The sequence below is a fragment of the Acanthaster planci genome, linkage group LG07 (assembly GCF_054643075.1).
Source record: "Acanthaster planci isolate LZ-2023a linkage group LG07, COTS_SCS, whole genome shotgun sequence".
Classification (NCBI taxonomy): Eukaryota; Metazoa; Echinodermata; class Asteroidea; order Valvatida; family Acanthasteridae; genus Acanthaster; species Acanthaster planci.
The window spans coordinates 20,626,248-20,649,168 of NC_141783.1; the positions used below are offsets into that span (position 1 = coordinate 20,626,248).

General features: G+C 40.4%; 2 protein-coding genes across 2 annotated transcripts; both read right to left on the reverse strand.

The window, feature by feature from the left end:
• Positions 1 to 1,379: 1,379 nt before the first annotated feature.
• LOC110976148 (development-specific protein LVN1.2-like) lies at positions 1,380 to 13,312 on the reverse strand. The gene is made up of 6 exons (XM_022229196.2): positions 13,067 to 13,312; positions 5,333 to 5,493; positions 5,060 to 5,141; positions 4,413 to 4,580; positions 3,170 to 3,261; positions 1,380 to 2,310 (listed from the first exon to the last, which is right to left on the reverse strand). The coding sequence occupies exons 1-6, from the start codon at positions 13,167 to 13,169 to the stop codon at positions 2,254 to 2,256; spliced, it is 663 nt and encodes a 220-aa protein (XP_022084888.2). The 5' UTR covers positions 13,170 to 13,312; the 3' UTR covers positions 1,380 to 2,253.
• A 1,370-nt stretch (positions 13,313 to 14,682) lies between these two features.
• Positions 14,683 to 22,921, reverse strand: LOC110976232 (toll-like receptor 2). The gene is made up of 2 exons (XM_022229328.2): positions 22,776 to 22,921; positions 14,683 to 20,597 (listed from the first exon to the last, which is right to left on the reverse strand). Exon 2 carries the CDS (start codon positions 20,513 to 20,515, stop codon positions 17,891 to 17,893), a length of 2,625 nt encoding a protein of 874 aa, XP_022085020.2. The 5' UTR covers positions 20,516 to 20,597; positions 22,776 to 22,921; the 3' UTR covers positions 14,683 to 17,890.

The following is a 22,921-nucleotide window of genomic DNA, read 5'->3' on the forward strand; positions in this document are numbered from 1 at the left end:
AAAACTGGTTTGCCAGTGACCAACTTACTTGAAATTAGATAAATGAAACCGCTTGAAAGGGGCAGCCTCTTAATTAAAGAAATAACTTCTTTGCATATGTGTGGTTATGTGCAACTTTAATGAGGAAGTGTTGTTTTCGGGTTTGTACAGGAAAATTGTTTATGCTGTACACAATAAATTTGACCATTTACTCGGAGGTTCTATTTCACTTTTTGTTGTTTTTAATTAAAGGATTCACAATTTGTCAGTTGTGCCTGTTAATCACTTGAAGTTTTATTCTGTGAATACTTCCTATGCTGAGAACAGAATATAATTAAGTTTGAACAATAACTTTGTTGGTTACGTTTTAGATAATTGTAAAATGTACACTGCCCTTGAAGTCGACTAGCCTTTATTAATTTTGGTAAACGAAAATTTTAAGTTATGTTTTTTCTTCATTTTTTATCTAAAAGCAAGTCCAAAGTCTTTCCATCTCTGTTCAATTGAGCTGTAAATTATCCTAGAAATAATGATAGAGTCCTCACCAGTTTCTGAATTGTTTATATGCGCTGTAGTTTGGTTTGATTCATGGTTTGATCAAGCTCACTTCTTGTGTTGAACATGAAATCCAATTTTACACTTACAACCGCATGATCAGAAGAAAGAGTTTTAACAGTTGTGCGTATTGGAAAGTCCAAACTTGAAGAGGACACCATACATGTATTCTCACCCAATCCTTGACAATGGCTTAAACGAATGGTAAGATGCAGAACTAAATACAACTGGAAGCGCTTCACTGAATGCAAATGGTTTTGGGGCAGGGTGAAGTCTGTTTTTTACGTGTCCATTGCTTCAGCATATTCACAATTCCCTTCTATATTTCTCTAAACACAAATTATGGCTGTCTTGGAGATTTTCTCCGGTGAAATTTGGGGAAAATAAATGACAAATTAGTCATTCAGTTTTCGAAACCACTTTTGCCAATAAGCAACATTTCGGACAGTAATTTCAGACGGTAATTCACTGCTGCGTAAACCTCAACCATTTTTCTTTTCAAATTAATCCATTCCAAGTGCAGAATTCAGTGTTTCTTCGAAATCTGACGACTGAAGCACAAAAACCCCAAACAGTTTTTGAAAAACTCCATTTGAAAGTACACGCAACGAAATTCGCAACGTTCGTTATTTACCCTCCTGAAAATACGCATACGCGGGACGCGTTTTGGACGCAATGCCCTATCCATTATAGGACATATGTAGATCAATGACAGGAACTCACCTCACCCTTAAGAGTGAACGAAACGGGACTTACTGCGCATACGTTCGCGTGCTACTTCAGGTCGCTCGGCAGTATTCAGTTAATGCCCGGAAATGGCAAGCGGCAATAAAACACAAGCTGGATTTTCCTTTTCAATGCTTTATTTATTATCATTACAACACAATAACACTAGAGATTAGCTGAATTCAACCTCTACAGTCTAGAAAGAAGATAATAGAGAGGAAATTATCAGAGCTAGAGGTGTTTGTAATCCCAAATAGCCCGGAGAGGTACTGAAGAGGGCAAACCGTTGACAAGAAACCCTAATCAGATCAGAGGTCACAGCTAAAAATTGTTCAAATCAGCTTTTCAGAGTGATCAACAGAGAGCATCCCAGGTAAAGTGACAGAGGCAAAATCAATCAACCAGTTAAAAAATAAGCTCGATTCCAATTGGAGTTAAGAAGGGTATGAGTCAACAAAGGCTCAAACCTATTCTACTCCCATCATACCTTAAGTACAAGATTAGGATACAGGTTTGAACGGTTGATAACAACTTGCGGATTACAATTTTTTTACATCAAGATCAACATTTCAAGATGTGTCTTTCTGCCTTGAAATACGAAACCATAAACAATCATCTGTTCCGCCACAATTTTTGTCTGTCACACAAACATTTGCCCCGTGAGGTCAAAGTCAACAGTAAATGGACATCATACTTTGAATTTCTGGAAGTAGTTTAATCACACTCTAAAGACACTTCAAGCTGAGCCATTTTTACTCCCCATGTCAAAAGCTTATACAGAGCTCTATAACCTAATCTAAGTGTTTAACAGACATCTAATGGATGTACATGAAAAGAAAATGTCCAATCATGTCTGCACCTGGCAACTTTCCAAACAGGAAAGATCCAAATGATTACACTGAGTTTAATTTGCATAATGACATTGGAGAAAAAGACATCATCCACAAGCTAGCTATGGGGTATCGTCCAGTCGAGTCTCATCGGCATGTAAGCTTACAGGAACAGCATATTTGGGAACTTGTCGTGCATCATTGGTTCCTCAGTGATCATCTGTGAATACAGGGGGAAAACACCTTACTTTCAACATTTATTCATTAAAACCATAATCCCAAGTTCCACACGCAATAATTTTACTTGACAGTTTAAAATGCACATTAGCGTGTTGTTAATGGTAAAAAAAATTATTATTGGACATTATTTATTTGCATCAGTCCAATAACACCACCAAGAGGGTGCTCAGTGCTGAGAGGCAGCATGCAATGGGTTGAGATTTTCTGAGCAAAATTGAGACTCAGATAGAAATTGAGATGTCACACTGGATTATCAACGCACCACTGGGGTGCTGAATTTAAATATAACATTATTACATAATGGATTCCAGAAATATTTCCAAATTGACTGTTATGTTAGGCCTTCTAGTGTCTTCATACCCAATAATCTGCATGTAATTGAACCTAAAATAGATGACTGTTACATTTTGCAAAGAGTAAACAAAGGCCTGGCTACGGCCCTCCGGAAACTATGGTTTCCGAACCATGGATCTTAGTTCCTTTGCTTTGCATAATGAGCAGTCGTGTGACCCGGTCAGCCCTTCACTGTCGAACGGCTTTCGTGAGACCAAATTACACTGTGGAGTTTGCCCATTCTTCTGTTCATAGCCATTTTAAATCGAGCAAATTCTTTCAAACAAGTTCATACCCTTTGACCTAACAAAAACGGAGTACACGCACGTGGAAGTTTAATTGTTCTTGACCATTAGAAGTACTACGTGAGGGAAAAGAATTCTTGATGAAGATCGAATCCTCAAAATACTGGATAGAAAAAAAGCACAAATTAGTCCTGGCATTGGAAAAAGCATTAATGTGCTCTGGTAATCACACTCGTCCTCTCCTGACGTTCAAGTTCTCACCTTGCGACAAAACTCAGGCACAGTAAAATATCTGGATGGATCCTTAATCCCGCTGACATAGTTAAAGAATCCAGTGAGAGCCATGAAAGACACTGCATAGAGAAGAGAAAAGTGAAATTGCCAATTTTTTAAATTCGTCTTAATCAGTGACAATCTTGTCTACTTGATTCGTTGCAAATCTTACAACGTGTCTTCATTAGGATCCCCAACTATGTACGTGTATTTCGGCCAAAAAGTAAATGGGACATATTCTTTTTGTTATCTTGTTCCTATAAATTGACCAATATTGTATCCTGCAACCTACCTTGGAATTTAGGTGAAATATTCAGTAATTTACCATAAATTATTTATGCAATCTTTGATTTCTTCCCTCCCCTTTTTTCTTTAAGTGTAAGGTGGCGACTTTAGCCAAAAAAGGGCTAAAGTGTCACTTAAATTAGTGATGGGTCCCCTCGTGGAATGGGCAGGACAAAACCTATTCGTTTTTAAACTTGGTCATAAAAGGCATGATGCAAGTTGCCTATCACATTGAATAAAAGGCCACTCAGTGTAGGGATACAAGAACTGGAGGCAGAGAAAAGGGATTAACAGAAAAGGGAAAATGATTAAGACGACATTAATTTATTAAATGATTTTCAAAAGTACAATGACATACAGTTTACACAATTGTGAAAATTATTGGAAAAAATGATGAATATAATGTGGAACTGTGGAATACCATCATGGGGGAGGATGGTATTTATCCCCCAGACCCTCGTGTATTTGTAACAAGTTCCGATTCCCCTATAAGTTTCCCTTTTTGTCACAATTGCATCCTTTTTGCCGGGTGCTAATGACATGTGACCTTTAGAAATTTGCAGCTATGAAAAGCACTCCTACTGTCCAATACTGTCCCACTTTGAACAGCGTCACCATAAAGAAGTTGTGAACCTCCCCTTTGATTTTATGGAGGTTGGGTAAACAGCAAAAACAAAACACCTCTCTGCCTTTCACCATGGATGCTGAGTGCCCTTTATTATATATATTGCCTATTCAATATTACCTTACTATTATCCTTACTATTGAGGCTTTGCGTGGCAGCCATCTTGGTGGTCAGTTCTTTTATTCAACAGGAAATGCATGAGTAGGCCTTTGTACATCTTTGTGTGAAACAAAGGCACTGACTTTCAGAGATGGTTACCAAGCAAAACCTCTATACCAGTGTAGAAGGTGCACAGATTGAATAAAACAGAGCATGTCTCACCATTGTCTTCCATTCCAGAAAGAAGGGAGCTGCTGGGAAGACAGTCACCCTGAGTTACAGTCAGGGATCCCTGGACTGCCCCACGCTCAGTCTTATAAGACACCAGAAAGGAGTCAACAGTCAATTTGTGGTCGCCCAGGTATATTGATTGGAGAAAAGTGGCCCCCTCTGAAACAAATCATAAAAAATTACATGTACTGCATTCATGAAACAGTCTCTGTTGATGCAATATCTCCTTTAATGGTATACCAGTACTGCGTAAAGAATTTTGGAATCCTCCGAATTACACGTTTATGTTCCTTTAACTCCATTTCCAACTTATTTAAGGCCCTTTGGTGCCTTTTGTATTTTTACGTTAACGCATATTTGCATATTTTGGAGCAAAATTACTGCTAAATGTTAAAATGCAAAATATTTTCCACACATGAAATTGATCTTATAGACCATTTCAACAACATAACCTTTCGAAGATAAGCAACGTTTTTATAAGAAATGTTCATTTGAATGGGGGAAGCACTAAATAAAATAATAGTTAACTGTAATGTGTGATTGCTTGAGAATAGTTCAGTGCCCAGTGTCAAACTTTTTTTTCCTGTGCTCGTAACTCGGGTTTTCTGTTTGCTTTTCAGCTGATTAGATACACTTACCAGAAACACAGTGTGCCATGGGTCTTTCAAGCCTGCGTTTCTCACAGCGTCGCATCTTCGGTTCAATGCGGTATTCAACACCCTGGACAGTATTTTATAGGCCAAATATCGTGAATTATTTGAAATGATATGATAGATGTTGACAACCCCTTTAACTCATTGAAATTTGGTCATTGCTTTCAATTTGTTGCAATATGTTTAAGGGCACTGTGATTCTGTAATAACCATGGCCACCAAATTTTCAAAAATACGCACTGAAAAGACTTTTTTCACCTCTTTGTAGTCATAGATCACTTGGAAATCAACTGATCTTTGTTCATTGTCAATCCTGTTGCCGATCATGCCGACGCGTTTGTTGGTATAATCGAAGGCGATTGAAGAATTTTCGTACATGACACCCCCTTTTCCTTCCCGCGTATAGCCGACTTGTATGCCTGGAAGGAAAAAACATCAAAGATGCAATCTTCGCAAAAATACGGAAACTTCCTTAATAATGTATTGCATTTTCAGTAAACTTCTTGTGAGAAGAAGCTGTTTTCAAAAACTAAGCCAAAAAATTGCATGGTTAAGTACAATCTTGCTCTTTGTTCATATCTGGAGAAACAACCTGGGTGAAAGTAACAGGGCGAGGAACCTTTAAACGGGGGGATGGGCCATGGAATCAACACTTTAATGCTTTAAATTCCTTTTTCATTCTAGGAACTTTCTTTTATTTTCAATTTCTCTTCAAATATGTACATACAAGTACATCCAAGAGCACAGTTTTTTCCACTTTTGAACTATATTGAGTTTTATATTGATTTATTTAGACACATAAACATGATATTAATTGAGAATACTATTTATTTCATATTAATTTATAAGATATTGTTACTTATTCACATGTACTTTTTACCCCAGTCTAGGATTGAATGAGCAGCCTCTGGGCCACGGTGTATTTCACTTTGGTTCATCCTGACGGTCTTAGACAGGTTTGTCCTTACGTCCCTGTTTCCCCTTCCTTTCCCTTTTTTTTCAAATTTTATTATAATTTATTCCTTATTTGCATGTCTGATTCATTGTTTACATATTGCAATGAATATTATGTTGTGTTGTTTTGTGTTGGCAGAATAAATAATGATATAATAATATCAGGCTTTTTGGGGTTTTTTGTGTGTGTTTTGGCCGAGCAAAAAAAAACATGCTTACTATCACCTTCATGTAATCAAGAGACAGAAGTAGTACAAAAGCAACCAAATAAAAAAACACTTAGATTTAGCGCTGGTTTCAGAGAAGATTGGGGAATAAAAGGAAAAGGCTACCGTGCTGATATCAAGATGATTTTCATAATTTGGATGATTGCACAAAGGCCCCGAAGGTCCCTGTGGTAGAGGTGTATCTATCAAACATTAATAGTAATGGGCAGATAAAGGAAGCAGAGATGGAAATCGTCAGATTTCTTTAAAAACACCACTTGAAGAATGATGTCTGAGCCCTCCAACAACTATATATGGGGAATTTATCAGCTGATGAGCCGAATGTCATGTGCCAGCAATTTTACATATACATTCCGTCGTGGAGATTGCTGGCGGAAATATACACAATGGAATTTACCAAGCAGGCTATCGGTGGTAGGAAGTTCATACAAGAAGTTTAGCACAGAAAGATGAGGAAATGTTGCATAGTGTGGCTCGTTTTGAACCAAACTACACATGTACATGTAATTCAATTCGATCAGGGCCGACAATGAGAGGATGATATTTTTGCATGGGGTACGAGGTAAACTCCTTTTTCCATTTTTTTCAAACCTATCCAAGTGATCCTTTAGCCTATCAGTTACGGTTTATAAACGTACTTCAATGTTTTCGGGTGTATACCCGAAAGCGCCGTGTTGGCTTATTGCAATGTAGCATGTAAACAGTGACACGCATCGTGTGTTGCTCCCGTTATTTCCCAACGACATCGTACACGGACTTCCATTATGTCCGCAGGGCCCATTATGTCCGCAAACTTTTTCAGGCCCAATATGTCCGCCCCATTGTGTCCGCAGGCCCATTATGTCCGCCCCATTGTGTCCGCAGGCCCATTATGTCCGCCCCATTGTGTCCGCAGGCCCAATATGTCCGCCCCATTGTGTCCGCAGGCCCATTATGTCCGCCCCATTGTGTCCGCAGGCCCAATATGTCCGCTCCATTGTGTCAGCAGGCCCATTATGTCCGCCCCATTGTGTCCGCAGGCCCATTATGTCCTCCCCATTGTGTCCGCAGGCCCAATATGTCCGCCCCATTGTGTCCGCAGGCCCATTTTGTCCGCCCCATTGTGTCCGCAGGCCCATTATGTCCTCCCCATTGTGTCCGCAGGCCCATTATGTCCGCCCCATTGTGTCCGCAGGCCCATTATGTCCGCCCCATTGTGTCCGCAGGCCCAATATGTCCTCCCCATTGTGTCCGCAGGATGCGATGGTTAATCAATAAAGTCTCAGGGTTTTTTTTTCAAAAGCTTTCCTTTTTTAAAAGTCCTTGCAGGTATTTAAATGTATGCTGTTATTCTTCCACAACGGATCAGTGTTGGGTCATGTTCCTTATGAAAAATGAAACAATAAAACAAAAGTTTACTTATTCTGGGTCAAAATGGCTCTGTGCGGATGACTATGTGCATAATTCCTTGTAATGGGTTTCATGGAAATGTACATACATGTAGATAGTAGATGCAATTCATGAGAAAAAGCTTTACTTTTAAGAGTAAGTGTGAGTTTGTTTCTGCATTCAATTGGGGACCCTGAACAATAGAGGACAATAAGGTCCCCGACTGACAATCGTGTACAAAACATATGGGTGGTCTTTTAAAAGAGTTGAAGTAAAAAAAAAGAGGAACAATGGGGGGTCCCCAGTTGCAGGCAAATTGTGTGTGTGTGGGTGTATAGGGAAGGGGCGTAACAAGTCACCCTACACGTATGTTTCACCCCCATTTAACATGTGGAAATTAACGACTTCGACCGTGGGACACGGTTACTTGAACCACGGCCGGACCCTCGTGAACCATACGGAAATGTCCTGAGCAACTTGCCAATGCTCTGTTGAGCCTTTTCGTTTTGAAGACTTCTTTGCACAAAGTTAATAAACGGATTGAAACTCTTTGTATTTGCCCTAGAAGGCTTAAATCGAATAGAGCACGAAAGAATTGGGAAAAGAAACGCGACACAAGTTTGAAATTTAGCCAAAGTTGTTGCTAAGATGATAAATTATTTCCATGTTCAATCGATCACTTCATCTTTTTCCACAAAATTTCTCAATTTTAGATGTTCTCCCAAAACAGAGAGACACTGCATACGACGGGCCAGAATCTCAACTACACGGTACAATCAGTTCTATGTACATTCAGCTATATATTTTGGTTCGAATTCCATGAGTTTTGTTTGATACTTCTGCGCAGGGCGATCTGTTTGTGTTTTACATGCTCAAAACCGATCCAGTATACTACGGGTTGTTACTGCGTGGTACACGTGCATGTGCAGGTGCACGGAAATTCTCGACCGTTGGAGGAAGCGTACATGTACATGTTCGTGTGGTTCATGCTCGCACAGTACATGTAAAACTCGGGATATATTTAGTTGTTAACAGTAGTGAAAGTAAAGAAACTGAAACCTGTCAAGCCAGTTCATATTCTGTGTTCTTCAAAGTTAATTACCGTTGCAGGTTGAAGCATATCAAGGTTCAGTATTAATTTCACGTCAAGTTTGCAATCGTATTCGGTGGTTGCAAACTGTACTTTCATTTTGAGTACATTTTATACTTTATGAATTTTTAACTTCAGAACTATTCTTTGGGATCAAAAATGTCATTTGCACCACCATTTTCCCTTATTATTGGCTGTAAATTATTGCTGGTTTTAGTCTCATTCGAACCTGTCTGGTTAGTGAATGTTCTTAATATTGAAAGTGTTGACTTATGAAGTAGTACTGATATTTAAATTAAAATTTCATAATTATACATCCGAAACAAAGGCAGGGAAAGGAAGTATTCCTGGGTTTTAGCGTCTGGTTGTCCTGAGCTAGAGAGGTTTGAAAAGTAAAAATAACTAACCTTCCTGATTTCAATGTTTTCGTGTTGTTATAAAGAAAAATGGTTATATTTACAAAACTGAAACCTATTACATCTGTTATTTATAGTCAACACAGATTCTGGAGTTTGTTTGTTTGTTTGTTTGTTTGTTTGTTTGTTGGGGTGTTGGGGTGTTTGTTTGTTTGTTTGTTTGTTTGTTTGAAAAGCTGATAACCGATGTAATGAAAATTCTGTCTGATTCGATTGCAGTTTGTTTTCATATTCTGGGGTTTATTGTTTTTCATTTTCTGGTATGCTATGTACTCTTTACGTATTTGTTCACTTTCAAAAATGTTTTTGTACACTCACAAATATTATTTGCACCTAAGTTTTCCGTTGCTATTAGCCTTGAGTTAGTACTGTTCTTAGTCTCAATAAAACGTGTCGGTTAACACATTACTCTTAAAATGTTTGAACATAAATTGGTTCACCTCAGCGTCATTAGTCAGCTAAGGGTTTCCGTTTTAATTAAAGGATCCATAAAATGAGGTTTACTTGGAAGCACTTTTTGTGTATCTCTGCACTCTTCTTTGATGTATGAAGACTGTTTAACATCCTTTTTGAGTTGCAAGAGTTACACGATAAAAACATTTAAAATTGACCGAGCATTTGCAACATTGAGATTGCCTTCAGTGCAATCACAGCTTTCCTTGTGAATGTGCACATTGCATTAAAACTTTAAAAAATCAAAAATATGGGTTAAAATTGCCAAAACATTTCCACCAGTTCGATTGAAAACCCAGGGTGCTATTTCATATGGTGTACTATTTACGACAAACATTTCTCTCTCTCTTTAGCCTCCCTCCAGGCGACGCAACTACACGACGCGACGGCACGACGGCTCCCTTGCGTCGTGCCGTCGGGTCGCACCGTCGCCTTCTTGCCATTACGTTTGTACACACACGACGCGTCGCGTCGTGCGTCGCGTCGTGCTACTTTAGGTATTTTCCATGTTGCATTTTTTGCCGCCTAAACGTCGCCCCTTCCGTCGCCCGTCGCGTCGTGCGTCGCGTCGTGCATTGTGTCGTGCATCGCGTCGCCTGAAGCACGACGTGACGCACGACACGACGCGACGCGTCGTGTGCTGTTGCCCTTTACTTCATGGTGTTTATAGAGGGTGCCTTTACTGTTTTCTTTCACCTTTCTTGCAAAGTACATGCTATTTGCTCTTTGGTGTTGATTTTTCATTGTTTTTATCTCATTGATTCATTAATTGGGATTAATTTCAGTCATATTTTATTGAAAGAAATGATAAAAGTGGACAAGAAAATCCGAACAAATAGGAACTGCTTTCTCAAAATAAGTGGAAACTGCAAGCTCAGAATTCGTCACTCCTTAATTCCCCAGTCAATGATTTCTTTTGTTTTCTCTAATTTCCGTCCAACACGCTTGCAAAATACATGCCCTGAGCCGCAGGCGTTGATTTTTTTTTGGGGGGGGGGCTTTTCCATCCGTTCATCAAATTGAATTAGTTGTGTCATATTTTATCCAAAAAAAAAACAATGAAAACGAGCAAAAAGAAAATCTGGGTATGTAGGTGCTCTCACATGTGTAAGCCCAGAATTCGTCACTTTTTAATTTACCCGGCTGATCCTTGTTCGAATGTCTGTCCAATTTCTTTTTAAGACCATTGATGAAGTTTCCATTTGTGGTAAATTTGTAACCTTATAAATATTTCTCTGTGGTCCATGTCCGCAGTTTCCAAGTAGTTCTCCCACTCCTCCAGACAATTTTGTCTACAATTATACGACCGCGAGTTTGACCACGGGTTTAGGTAGTTACCATCCAGCCTGCACTATATTATTACCCTCAGAATATTCAGTCTTCAGTCTTCCTCCAATTTAGTCTGCCTCGTTAACTTCATCAGCACCACACTTTCAATGATATTAGTCCGCCGGCGTGTTTCTTATTAAAACACTGTAGATCCTGCTACCGTTGTGACGGTGTCTTTTCTTCCTCTCTGTTTGGCCTCGCGCTTAATTTCTCATCAGATCTGCATGTTACATTTCTGCAAGCACGTAATACTGATTGACGTATTGTATCTTAGAATGGATTTACAATATTTATTAGAAAAATCACAATTAGATTAGGAAAAGCTAAAACATTGTTGTGGCTGACGTTAATGTTATATATTTCCTGGAGACAATGCCGATTAGTCGCGAAACTCTTTCTGATTACATTTGATTTAAAAAAGAAAAAGGAAAAGAGTTTTCTTCAACAAATCACTCTTAATGAAAACACAAAGTTAGAAAGAATCCACGAAAAAGAACAACAGAATCATGGCCTGGTACCTATGGCATGTACTGTGCAAGCAAGGGTCGGGGGAAGGAAATGAAAGAAAACAGTAACGGCGCCCTCTATAAACACCATGAAGCAAAGCTCGACAGCACACGACGCGTCGCGTCGTGCGTCGTGTCGTGCTTCAGGCGACGCAATACACGACACGATGCACGATGCGACGCACGACAGCTCGACGCGACGGGCGACGGAAGGGGCGACGTTTAGGCGGCAAAAAATGCAACATGGAAAGGACCTAAAGTAGCACGACGCGACGGGCGACGGCACGACGCGACGCACGACGCGACGCATCGTGTGTGTACAAAAGTAATGGCAAGAAGGCGAAGGTGCGACCTGAACGCACGAAGCAAGGGAGCCATCGTGCCGTCGGGTCGTCTGGTCGCGTCGCCTGGAGGGAGGCTAAAGAGAGAGAGAAATGTTTGTCGTAAATAGTACACCATAATTTCAAGGGTCTTATTCATTTTTTTTAAATGATCCCTCTAAGCGTGCTCAATGCAAAACCTGTCCGCTCCTTTTTTGAATACGAAACAAATGTATACGAAAGACTGACGAAGTTTGCAAAAACGATTATAAGTTTCACTTGTGTGACTGGCCCGTCACTGTCATCCCTTGAAACCCCTCAGACAGAAAATGAATCATTCATAGAGTAGAATCGGTATGTTCCATGTCATTATAAAGGATACTGAATTGGAGAAAGAATGGGCCTGCGGACACAATGGGGCGGACATATTGGGCCTGCAGACACAATGGGGCGGATATAATGGGCCTGCGGACACAATGGGGCGGACATAATGGGCCTGCGGACACAATGGGGCGGACATATTGGGTCTGCGGACACAATGGGGCGGACATAATGGGGCAGACATAATGAGCCTGCGGACACAATGGGGCGGACATAATGGCCCTGCGGACACAATGGGGCGGACATAATGGGCCTGCGGGCACAATGGGGCGGACATAATGAGCCTGCGGGCACAATGGGGCGGACATATTGGGTCTGCGGACACGATGGGGCGGATATAATGGGCCTGCGGGCACAATGGGGCGGACATAATTGGCCTGCGGACATAATGGGGCGGACATAATGGGGCGGACATAATGGGCCTGCAGACACAATGGGGAGGACATATTGGGTCTGCGGACACAATGGGGCGGACATAATTGGCCTGCGGACACAATGGGGCGGACATAATGGGCCTGCGGACACAATGGGGCGGACATAATGGCCTGTGGACACAATGGGGCGGACATAATGGGCCTGAAAAAGTTTGCGGACATAATGGGCCCTGCGGACATAATGGTCCGGAACAGACGCACGATCGTAGAGATAATAAGTTCCTGGTTTTTTTTAGACCATCTCAAGTCGGGCGGAAAGATTTCGCAGATTGTTTGACGCCGTTCTTTACTTACTTTACATATATAAAGATAATTCGGCCGTTCCGTTTCTGAGATTTGACAAAATAGAATCCAGGACGTACACGGAGTGCTTTTAGCAAAACTTACAAAATCGTACACAGGGCTATTCATTTCGGTCCACGAGTCACATGAATTCACAATCACTTGTCAACTTATCACTTAAGTTACAACCCGATATCATGAACATGGTATGACGAAGTTGTTGGCGACTTACCTTGCGATGTTACAAATTGGTCAGGGTAGCAGCAACGCCTTGTTTGCGCGTAACTTGTAGCCACTACAACCAGTAGTACACACAGCACCGGCCGCACGTCCATGATTCCTGTCAGCAAAACACCCGAACGAGAAGGAAACTCCGACGGAAAGACACTCAAATGTTTCTCGTTATGGTGCAATAGTAAGTAGCTGCTGCTTTGGGTCTCAGTCGAGAAGCTACTTATATACGCCTGGTCAATATCTGACGATAGTCTAATATCACGTATGCATGATGGCATGCTATTATTGGAGATTAAAGGAATCGCACTTTGACTCGGCAAACACAGACAATAATGTTGTTCCCCCATCGTACTCCAGCCTATCGCCCTTTGCCCGATGTGGAGGGATGTTCTTGGCTCTGCCTTGAAAATAAACTCTGCCGAGTTTATCATGGGAAATTCCTGCAGCCACAGCTATACTTTTGTGCATAATTTTAATCTGCAGCAATGTAATTCCGACACGGCTACGGTCGTAATCGCTGAGTTGTAACTACGAAAAGTTGAAGCTAATTGGATCAAGGAAAGATCCACAGAGTTACATTTCGCTCATGTGCCCCATCTCTACTTTTCATATTGACTCCACTCCCTCAAACCTGTAAGAAGGAAAAACGTACTCCAATACCAATGCAAAAACAGCGAAAGTTTCTTTCCTATGCTGCGGGGCCCCAACTCCCGCATCCCCACTAGTATCCCGCCCAGAATGTAAATCTGTCGATCAATTTCAGTCTAACTTGAGAGAATCTTAAAATGTCTTTATTTGAATCATGGAGGTAGAATTCTACCTCCATGTTTGAATCCGTTTCATCTTGATTTCCTCACAGTGCCCAAATTGCAACTTTATTAGTACCATTCATGGAGCTATTAAAACACAGGGGTATAGATATTACCCGCACAAAATACAACGCCACAACTGTCGGTGAAGATGACTCATAATATGACATTTTCTGATTACATAACAGCGATGACGCACGGCTGTCATATGAAGCAAGATAAGGGACGGAGAGCACCCTCCACCTTTGTGCTGGTCATTGTTTGATTAGAATCAGGATTCTTTGGGGGATGTGTTAGGTAACGATACTCTAAGGTGTGTATAGAGAGTGGTCACATGGGGTTGTGTAATCCTCCGTCCCACGTCTTAATTAATTGCTGAGTACAATGGCTGCCGGCATTCTTTGCTGCGGCCTGGCACAATCAGCAGGTGGAGCTAGCTGTGCATGATGTCGATATTTTGGCCAATCCGGTTCGCAAGTGTGACGTCACTTCAGCTTAACCTACGCCCACTGCACGTGCACTGCACATAAAGTTACATGAATTGATAGCCTTTTACATGGAACCATGCATGGAACAGGAAGTCAACGCGCAACTTCAGCAATCGGCTAATGGGGCGTGGGAGAAGTGTGTCAGTCACAGAGTTGGGAAACTATGGTGTTAGTCCGATGTTACGAACGAGTCCTCGACTGATTCCTGGATTTCTGGTCGTACTAGGCTATGACATTCTCGTAAAAACACGACCATTTTCTTTACTTGGCAGGTCTTAAAACCAACAACTTATGTGTGAAGGTTACAATCAATACAATTCATGTGGATACTTTTAATAAGCAAATTTCTTTCACAAAGTGCAAAATCTAAGTCTGAAGACTGAAAGAGAAACTGGTATTGAAGCAGTGCGAAAACCAAAGATAAACACTTTTTCAAAAAGGACATTGACAACTTGTTTATTTTGCTGCAGTTGGAGGCTGTTTCACTTTTTATTCACTTTAATCATAGCGAGTAGGCCTACTGAAGAAAATTTAAAGCTAGTTTCAGTGCATTTCACTTCCTTCTACGGCGAATAGCATCTTTGATAAGAGTAACAACTACATGTGTTACTATATACTGGCCAAAATGTCTGTTTATGATTGATTTCGTGCTCAATTAAAATACCCTATTTTCCACTGAGGTGTACTGTGCATCGCCGAGGTGAATATACATCGGCATAAGAGCAAAGCCTGTTATCAAATGCCCACTTTAATCTTTGAAAGTAGTCTTTTGTTAGCTTAAACCCTGAATTCGTTTACACTGTTGACAAAACACTGTTTTCACTGTTTCAAATTAAATCCATGTATAATCAGCTATCAATAGCACCCCTTTTAAAACTCTCCCATCCAAACAGCATTTACAGATTTCACAAGCAGCAATCATTTGTATGCTGTAGCCTTCAAGAAAAAAATGACCAAAAAATGCAGTGTGTTAACGAGCTGACGCTTGGCCCATCCCCACCATGGAAAACAACTTGTGTACTAACTCAACCTAAATTCCTGAAAAACTAAAGTGTAAAATAAAAAAAGCATTTCCAAATGTCCTTTACAATTTCTTCCAGGTTTTTAGCAACCTTGAGAACTACCTCTGTCACCGTCTATCTCAAAATATTAAGCAACAGGGAAACTTTTGTCAATATACATGCAAAACTATGAAGCATACATTTTGTAATGTAACTATGCCACAAATAGAACAAGAATATCAAGTACACACTGAAGCAAAGTTTCGTATAGCACACATCAGTAAATTAGCAACACAGAATCTATACACCAGTAACTATTCAGCACATCAACCCAGGAAACCTGTTCCAAGCAGAATAGAATTTTAAGTTTGTAAGAACTAATATACTTAAACAAAGCAAAAATTAATTAGTGCCCATCTCATATCTCCTGGAGTCACTCCACGACTGACTTTGTTTGCATTTTGTTTAATACAGCTTCCAGCCTTGACAAATTTCATCACGTGCTGATAAAGAGATCAGCAGGACAAAGTATGACCTCGCTTATCTGGTCCAATATGTGGGCCTCAGCGATGTTGTCTTGTCTCATGACTGGCTTAACATTCCATATCTCCCCCCCCCCGCCTAAATTTTCTCAAGCTTTATAATGGTTGTGAGAATAAACACTTTTCTCGCCTCGGAGAGTAAACAGAGGAGCTTTACGATGTCCAATTTCCATTTATTTAGTGCTACCTTTTGTCAGAAATTAGCTTGATACAGGTACTTCTAAAATTACAATTTCTCAAAATCTTCCCAAAGATTTGTAAACAAAAATGGTCAGTTCTTTAGTCCGAGGATTGGTTGCATACAAGACAGCACACATGCTAGAAATCAAATAACAAAGTTGATAACCACTGATTATGATTTTAAAAGTTGAATAATTCTAGGCCACATCTTCAGGAAAACCCAGGAGAAGATAAGGGAAACACAAGATAAAGGATAAAAACCTAAAATTCCACTACACTGATGACAGTGGCGTACATGTAGCTAGGATATTACTATGGGGGGGGCACAGAGAGGGTACCAGCATCTTATGGGGGCACCAGCTTGAAGTGGTGTGGGTTTTTTGGGGCAAGTTTTGTTTTTATTCAATATCTATTCATCCTGTTTTTTTTTTTATAGTGGGGCATGAGCCAAACAGACAAACATAAAGTTGTAGTTAATCTATGTGAATCAACCTACATTTACATAAGAAAGTTGTGTGAAATGTCATTAAGCATAGAGTACGATACATGTAGCAAGTACAAGCACACATCACGTATCGTCTAATATTGCAATAACTGAATGCCCACATTTATAAAGCACCTTAACGATAGTAATGCAGGTAAACTATTTCAAGAAGCCAAACAGTTCAGAAATAAATTTCAATAAAGTTATATATAAATTTGCAAGTACATTTTGGGAGTCATTGTTTTGCACAATATATGCACATTATTTCACTGTATTTCATTTATGCGGTAGCTTTAAAATAAGTTAATTGCATGCCAGTAAAGAGATGAACAGGGTTTGTGTATCAAATTCTATTCCAACACACAAACACTGAACTCCATTTTACAATTCCATGTTGGAAATAATATTTTCCGTCCCCCTGGTTACTGGCATAACTCTGTGCATCCTGTTTTCCTCTGGGCCCAATATTTCTTTCAAGTTTAAACAGCTAAGAGGTTGTTGATGCTTTTGTTTATCAAAGGAATTGGATCTAAGTGGAGGAAAGAGATTACACAGCCCCCCTGACTGGGGTCCAATGCAGAGTTATTACATGAAACTATTGCACTGTTCAGTTATCCTTTTCTTTACATTTACAAGGCAATTGATGCAGGTACGTGTCCAAATTTGCAATAGAAATTACATTTTTATCTAAGATTTCTAGCAAAAAGGTCCCTAAATTTTGCTAGTTTCATAGTTTCCTTAAAACTGTCTTCAGCCCCCATTAAAACTAAAAAAAGTATGCATAATTTTTTGTCCCAGCACCACAAAAAAGAAAACCCACCAACTTATTTATCAGTAAATTTGAGATTCATGCAGTTACAAAAATTATAATAATCTATGAAATTACCTAAACTATTTAGGTACATACGTTGAATGTGACTTAACTTGAACAAGCATTTCTCTATGGCACACATCAACAGCATCAGCAAACACAAAATTTCAGATTCCATATGCAAACACTAGCTCCTGTCTCCATTATTACTGGCCTAGCTTTTATCAGCTAACTGTCTTCAATAACTACACTGTCTTACGTATTTATGAATAATGGATCGTAATTTGTTGTTGAAAGCTAATTAATGGCAATAAACTCAATCAGGTCTGTGACTAGGCTTTGACTCATCGCAAAAACAATTTCATCACACAGTACTTGGAAAAATGTTTAAAACACAATTTCAAACAACTGAACCTTAAAACTCAATGCAAAACGCCCTCTCCTCAGTAAGCAAATCTTCTACATCTTGGGATGTTTTGAGGGGATGTTTCCAAAGATATTTGAGAATCATGCAATTACCTCACGTCTGTCTGGGTTGCGATCTTCGTTCAAAACATCCTTCAAGCGCTGCCAGAACACAGGCCTCTCATTGACATTGGCTGGCCATTTCAGGTAAGTCTTCTTCTTAATTGCGCGATGGATGAGATCGTATTTGGACAACTTCTTGTCGGGGATGTCGCCCAAGATGATCAGAATCAGGACATCTTCATAGTCAATGAACAGCTTGCTCATTGTCATGCGCCTCTCATATCTGCACCAATTGCTCTCCAAGTAGCCCTCAGATATGATACAAATGGTGCGGCGACTGCGGTCAACTGACTCAATGATGTTGTCGACAATCTCCTTCCCCGGCTCAAAGTCTCGTCGGTGATGGCAGAGTTTGAATGGATTGGGTCCAGTTTCAAGCTCTGGTATTAATGTCTCCATTACCCATTCTTCATCTGCTCTGCTGTTGGAGATGAAGGCATCATAGTCAAAAATCTGTTGGTAATCCTTGTGCCGTCTTGATCGATGATAGTTTGCCCTCACCACTAAGTAGACATAGTACATCTGCCATCGATAGATGACCATCCCAGAAACTAAAAGAAGGAACGAAAAGCTTCCAACACCTATGCCAATCCAGTCCTTCAGTGGTAACTTGTGATCGCAGTTCAAATCCTCAGGATGGAAACTAATCAGAAGCTTATTTCTCATGTTTGGAGGTGAAGCACACAAACAGGTGGTCAAGTTACCTATTAAAATGTGAGTGGTGTCAATGAAGTTGCGAAACCATTCTTGTTCACAGCCACAGGAAAATGGATTGCCACAGATGTATAAGATCTTGAGTGTCTTCAGCACCGGTGTCAGCATGGTTTTGTTGACAACGTTGATGTGGTTCTTGTGAAGATCCAGATACTCTAGCTCCTTCAGACCGTCAAACACTCTGCCAGAGATTGTTGACAGCTGGTTGTCACCCAGATGTAGTGTTCTGAGATGTCCCAAGTCACTGAAGGCACCAACAGGGACACTTTGGAAACCATTTGAAGAAAGATCGAGCCTCTGCAGAGAGGAGAGTTTTCTCAGAAACATTCTAGGAGTCTGGTGGGGGAGAGGAGGGTGCCACAGGTTGTCAAAATGGTTATGGTCCAGGTACAATGTCTCCAGTGATTTCAGGGCAACAAAAGTATCCTGATGAAAGTGATCCATATTATTATTGCTCATATCTAAAGAAAGAAGTCCCGGCACAGCTGCAAACGGTGAAGGTGCACTCTCAACATTCCAGAGGCATGCCTTCTTCAGATTCAGGATCTTCAGTTTAGAGGGTGTCTTGAAGGAGTCTGTCTGAAGCTTAATGTGTCTACCCTTCAGTTGGCTCTCACTCAAGTCCAGCTCAGTAAGGTTTTTCAGATCCTGGAATTCATCACCAGTTAGGGTCTGTGAAATCCTGTTCTTTGACGCATAGAGATACTGCAAGTTGATAAGCCCTTTGAATGAACCATCTTGAGACAGTGAAGCAATCAAATTATCATTAAGGGACAGAGTTTGAAGTCTTTCGTTGTACTTAAAAATGCCTGGTGTTATCTCTTTCAGTGAATTGCTTTCCAGATTTAAGAATTCCAGAGAGGTCAGGCCAGACAGTGCCTCAGGGCTGATAGCTGCTATTGAGTTCTTGTACAGTTTCAAAACCTTCAGGTGAACAAGATGAGTACCAAAGCTAGTGTCACGCAACTCAGCTATTTCATTTTGGGAAAGGTCCAATTCCTCAAGTTTGGAGTTTTCAAGACCAGCAAACATTGATGAGGTCAAGTTCGTCAGACTTAAGGAACATAAGGCCAGCTTCTGAACTTCAGAGGAAGCCACAGCTGCACTTACGTTTGCCAAGAGAGAAGATTGCGGAGGTGTTTTAGCAAAAGAGTTGGTCAAATCCAAAAGTCCTACTTCAAGAAAATGAGAGAAAGTGGCTGTATCAATGCTTGAGAAGGAATTCCGAGACAGATCAAGCACTTGCAGTTTTGAGCCAGTCATTGCTTGGAAGTAATTTCTGCCAAGGCCTGTGAAGCCATTTGCAGCCAAGTTGAGCACCTTGAGTGACGTGAGATTCAAGTGCCTACCAAAATCTGCTGTCTTTATCATAGTCTTCTTAAGCAGCAATGTTGTAAGAGTCCTATCAATTGGGACCAGAAACTCTGGAAAGCCACTCCTTATGTGGTTGTTCTGCCATGACAAGTCCAGTGTCTCTAGTTTAGTGAGGGATGCGAATGCATCCCCTGGTATTTTGTTGATCTCATTGCGGGAGAGATAGAGATGTCTTAACTGCTTCTGGTCGGCAAAGTAGGCTCGTTCAATTTTGTAGAGTGTATTGTAGGACAGGTTTAAGAGCCTAAGGTTGACAAGTCCTGCCAGAGATGTGCTGTTGAAGATGTGGATCCGGTTGTGAGATAGCAGCAGGGTTTGGGCTGTTTGCGGAATCCCAGCTGGGACAGTCAAGAGACCCCGGTTCCGGCAGTCAACGAAGGTGGAATTGACGATCTTGCAAGGAAATTTTGCCAAATGCTGTTGATGAGAGTTCTGGCCCACCGACAGAAAACTGAAGAAAGAAGCTGCTTGATGGACAAAAACGAGGAGAACAAGAAGTGTGGGCACGCACTTCATGGTGAGGGTGGTAATGTGCCACACAATGGCCGTCTGAGCGAGGAAACCAGATTATGTCTTTACTTCACTGAGAAGTGAAATGCTGCAAAAGGAGAAGATAACGTGCTCACTTAATCAAGTCTGGAAAGTTATAAACATTTCCAAATCAGTGGTAATTCAAGCCCCCTTCCAGAATACATTTTCATAAAATTAAGTGCCAGGATCAAAGTACACGATCATAATAGATCTTATACTGTGAAGTGCAAACTATGAGGTGAAATTCTGGCCCACTTTAGTTTTTCCTTTCAGGGATATACTGAGACACACAGAATCCTCAAAATGATAAAACGGCAAAATAGCGTCCTCCTTTCATCATTATCCAGTTCGTAAGTGTGACGTCACTCCATGCCCACTGCCCTTGCACTGCACATAGAGTTACATACATTGATCGCCATTTACATGGAACCATGGAACCGGGAGTTAACATGCAACTTCAGCAATTGTCCAATGGGAGCCTGCAAATTGTGGCGAAGTCACTTACGAACAGGATACATTATAATTTCTAGCTACAGAGAAGCTAGTTTTCCCCAATTTCAGGCCTTTTTCCCACCGTCAACAGTATGAGTATTGCCATGAATGGCACAGATTATTAATGGTATGACACATTCAACAATTTTAAAATGAACGACATGTATTTGTTAAAGTGAATTAGCTTTTTCTCTCCCAAGTGAACAGCACTGAATCAATTCCCAATGAAATGAGGGGGTGAATGAGCGGAGTCATGACTGCCTACATGTATATCTGGCACACCGATGACCGTGCCCAATTGCCCGTCCTTCATCCTGATCAGAGTTGAACAACTAAAGTCTCGAATGTCAGCATGGTTAACAGACATGAACAACCTGTAAATCTTACCTACCCAAAAATTAACAGTTTTGAATGCCTTTGTATTGAAGTGAAGACAGATGATAATATTTAGACATTTAAAAACCACAAGCACAAATTTAACACACAAGTCCCGCAGTAGGCAGTTAAGACCGTCATGGCATCTTTTCTGGTAAAGTAGGGCATGAAGCTCCTCAATCATTTACTGTCAGTTTTGTACCATTGTCTTTTTTGACTCATTTTTCTTTGATGGTCTTTTTTGAAGGGTGTTAAATTACATTTGTTGAAAACTATACTGAATGGTCTTTGCTGTTGACCGATGTGTTGGTTTCAAGTCATTTTGAACTAAAATGTTGACTTCAAACATTAAATGAGTCTAAATCCCTTTGATTTGTACTGGTAGCCAACCAAATTGTCAAAAAATGTGCGCAGTCTGCCTAATTATCCCCAAGTGATCAATCTTACAAATCTAAAATGGAAATATGTGTACATGACCAAAGTCACTCTTTTAAAAGTTTTGAACAGGGACATTTTGGAGTTACATTTTGGTTTATCTTTTAAGATTATGAAAGTCTATTTTGCACTTAATGATATCATGCTGTTTGTTTTTACAGTAAGTCAGTGTATTAAAGTGAGAGAAGACGGCGCTGTATTTGTGATTAATCGTAGTGTTTACTGGGTCCTGAGTAGGTGACAGAACAGGCCTGAGATGAGACATAGGATACAGAGTCTGTAAAGAGTGCATCCTAGAAGGTACTGAGGTTCAAACAGATGCTGGAAATACATGTAGAGCGTTAACTCATATCACTCCAGTCCGGTTCCTTGCAATTGGTGTTCTTTAGCTGTTGACATATGATGTGTTACATCTCTGGATTATATTTGTGGTTGACACTAGTGGTTTACAATTGTGGTTAATAATTGTGGTCTACATCTTTCAGCTTTATTACCAATGAAATTGGTTGCTGATGTGAATAACATCCCTGAAGTTTGGTAGAAGTGATAATAGAGTTTTAAGAGTGACTAAAATAATATAAAATTGACTGATTGTTCCTAATTTCTGCATGAATTCAAGAGATTGACAATCAACCAGTAAACTACTGTAATATATACACCGGTATACATGTATCATTATCATTGACAAATATCTCCCCCATGAAAAACGAATCCATACTTTTGGGGCCCAAGCTCGCTCTGACGATCCCCACAGTTCTGACAATTATTCCACGGAATCAAGGTGAGATTCACTCAACAGGCTCAAATCAAAATTTTACATACTAGGATGCCTGCTGTATATCATGGCATATAGCCTAAGACTAAACAGTACATTTTTAAATGTGACTGAATCAAAATACCACAACGCTGCGGTTGCTCAAGCTGGGAAACCAAAGACACTTACCACCTCAACTGTAGTTATGCCACTTTTATGAGCTGAAAAAAAGTGCACCTTGTTCAAACTGATCAACAAGGGAAACTGAAAATTGTGAAATCCGATCAAGCTTTCGGCCCGGGTGGGAAAATTGCAAACGGCGAAGGCGCGCTGCG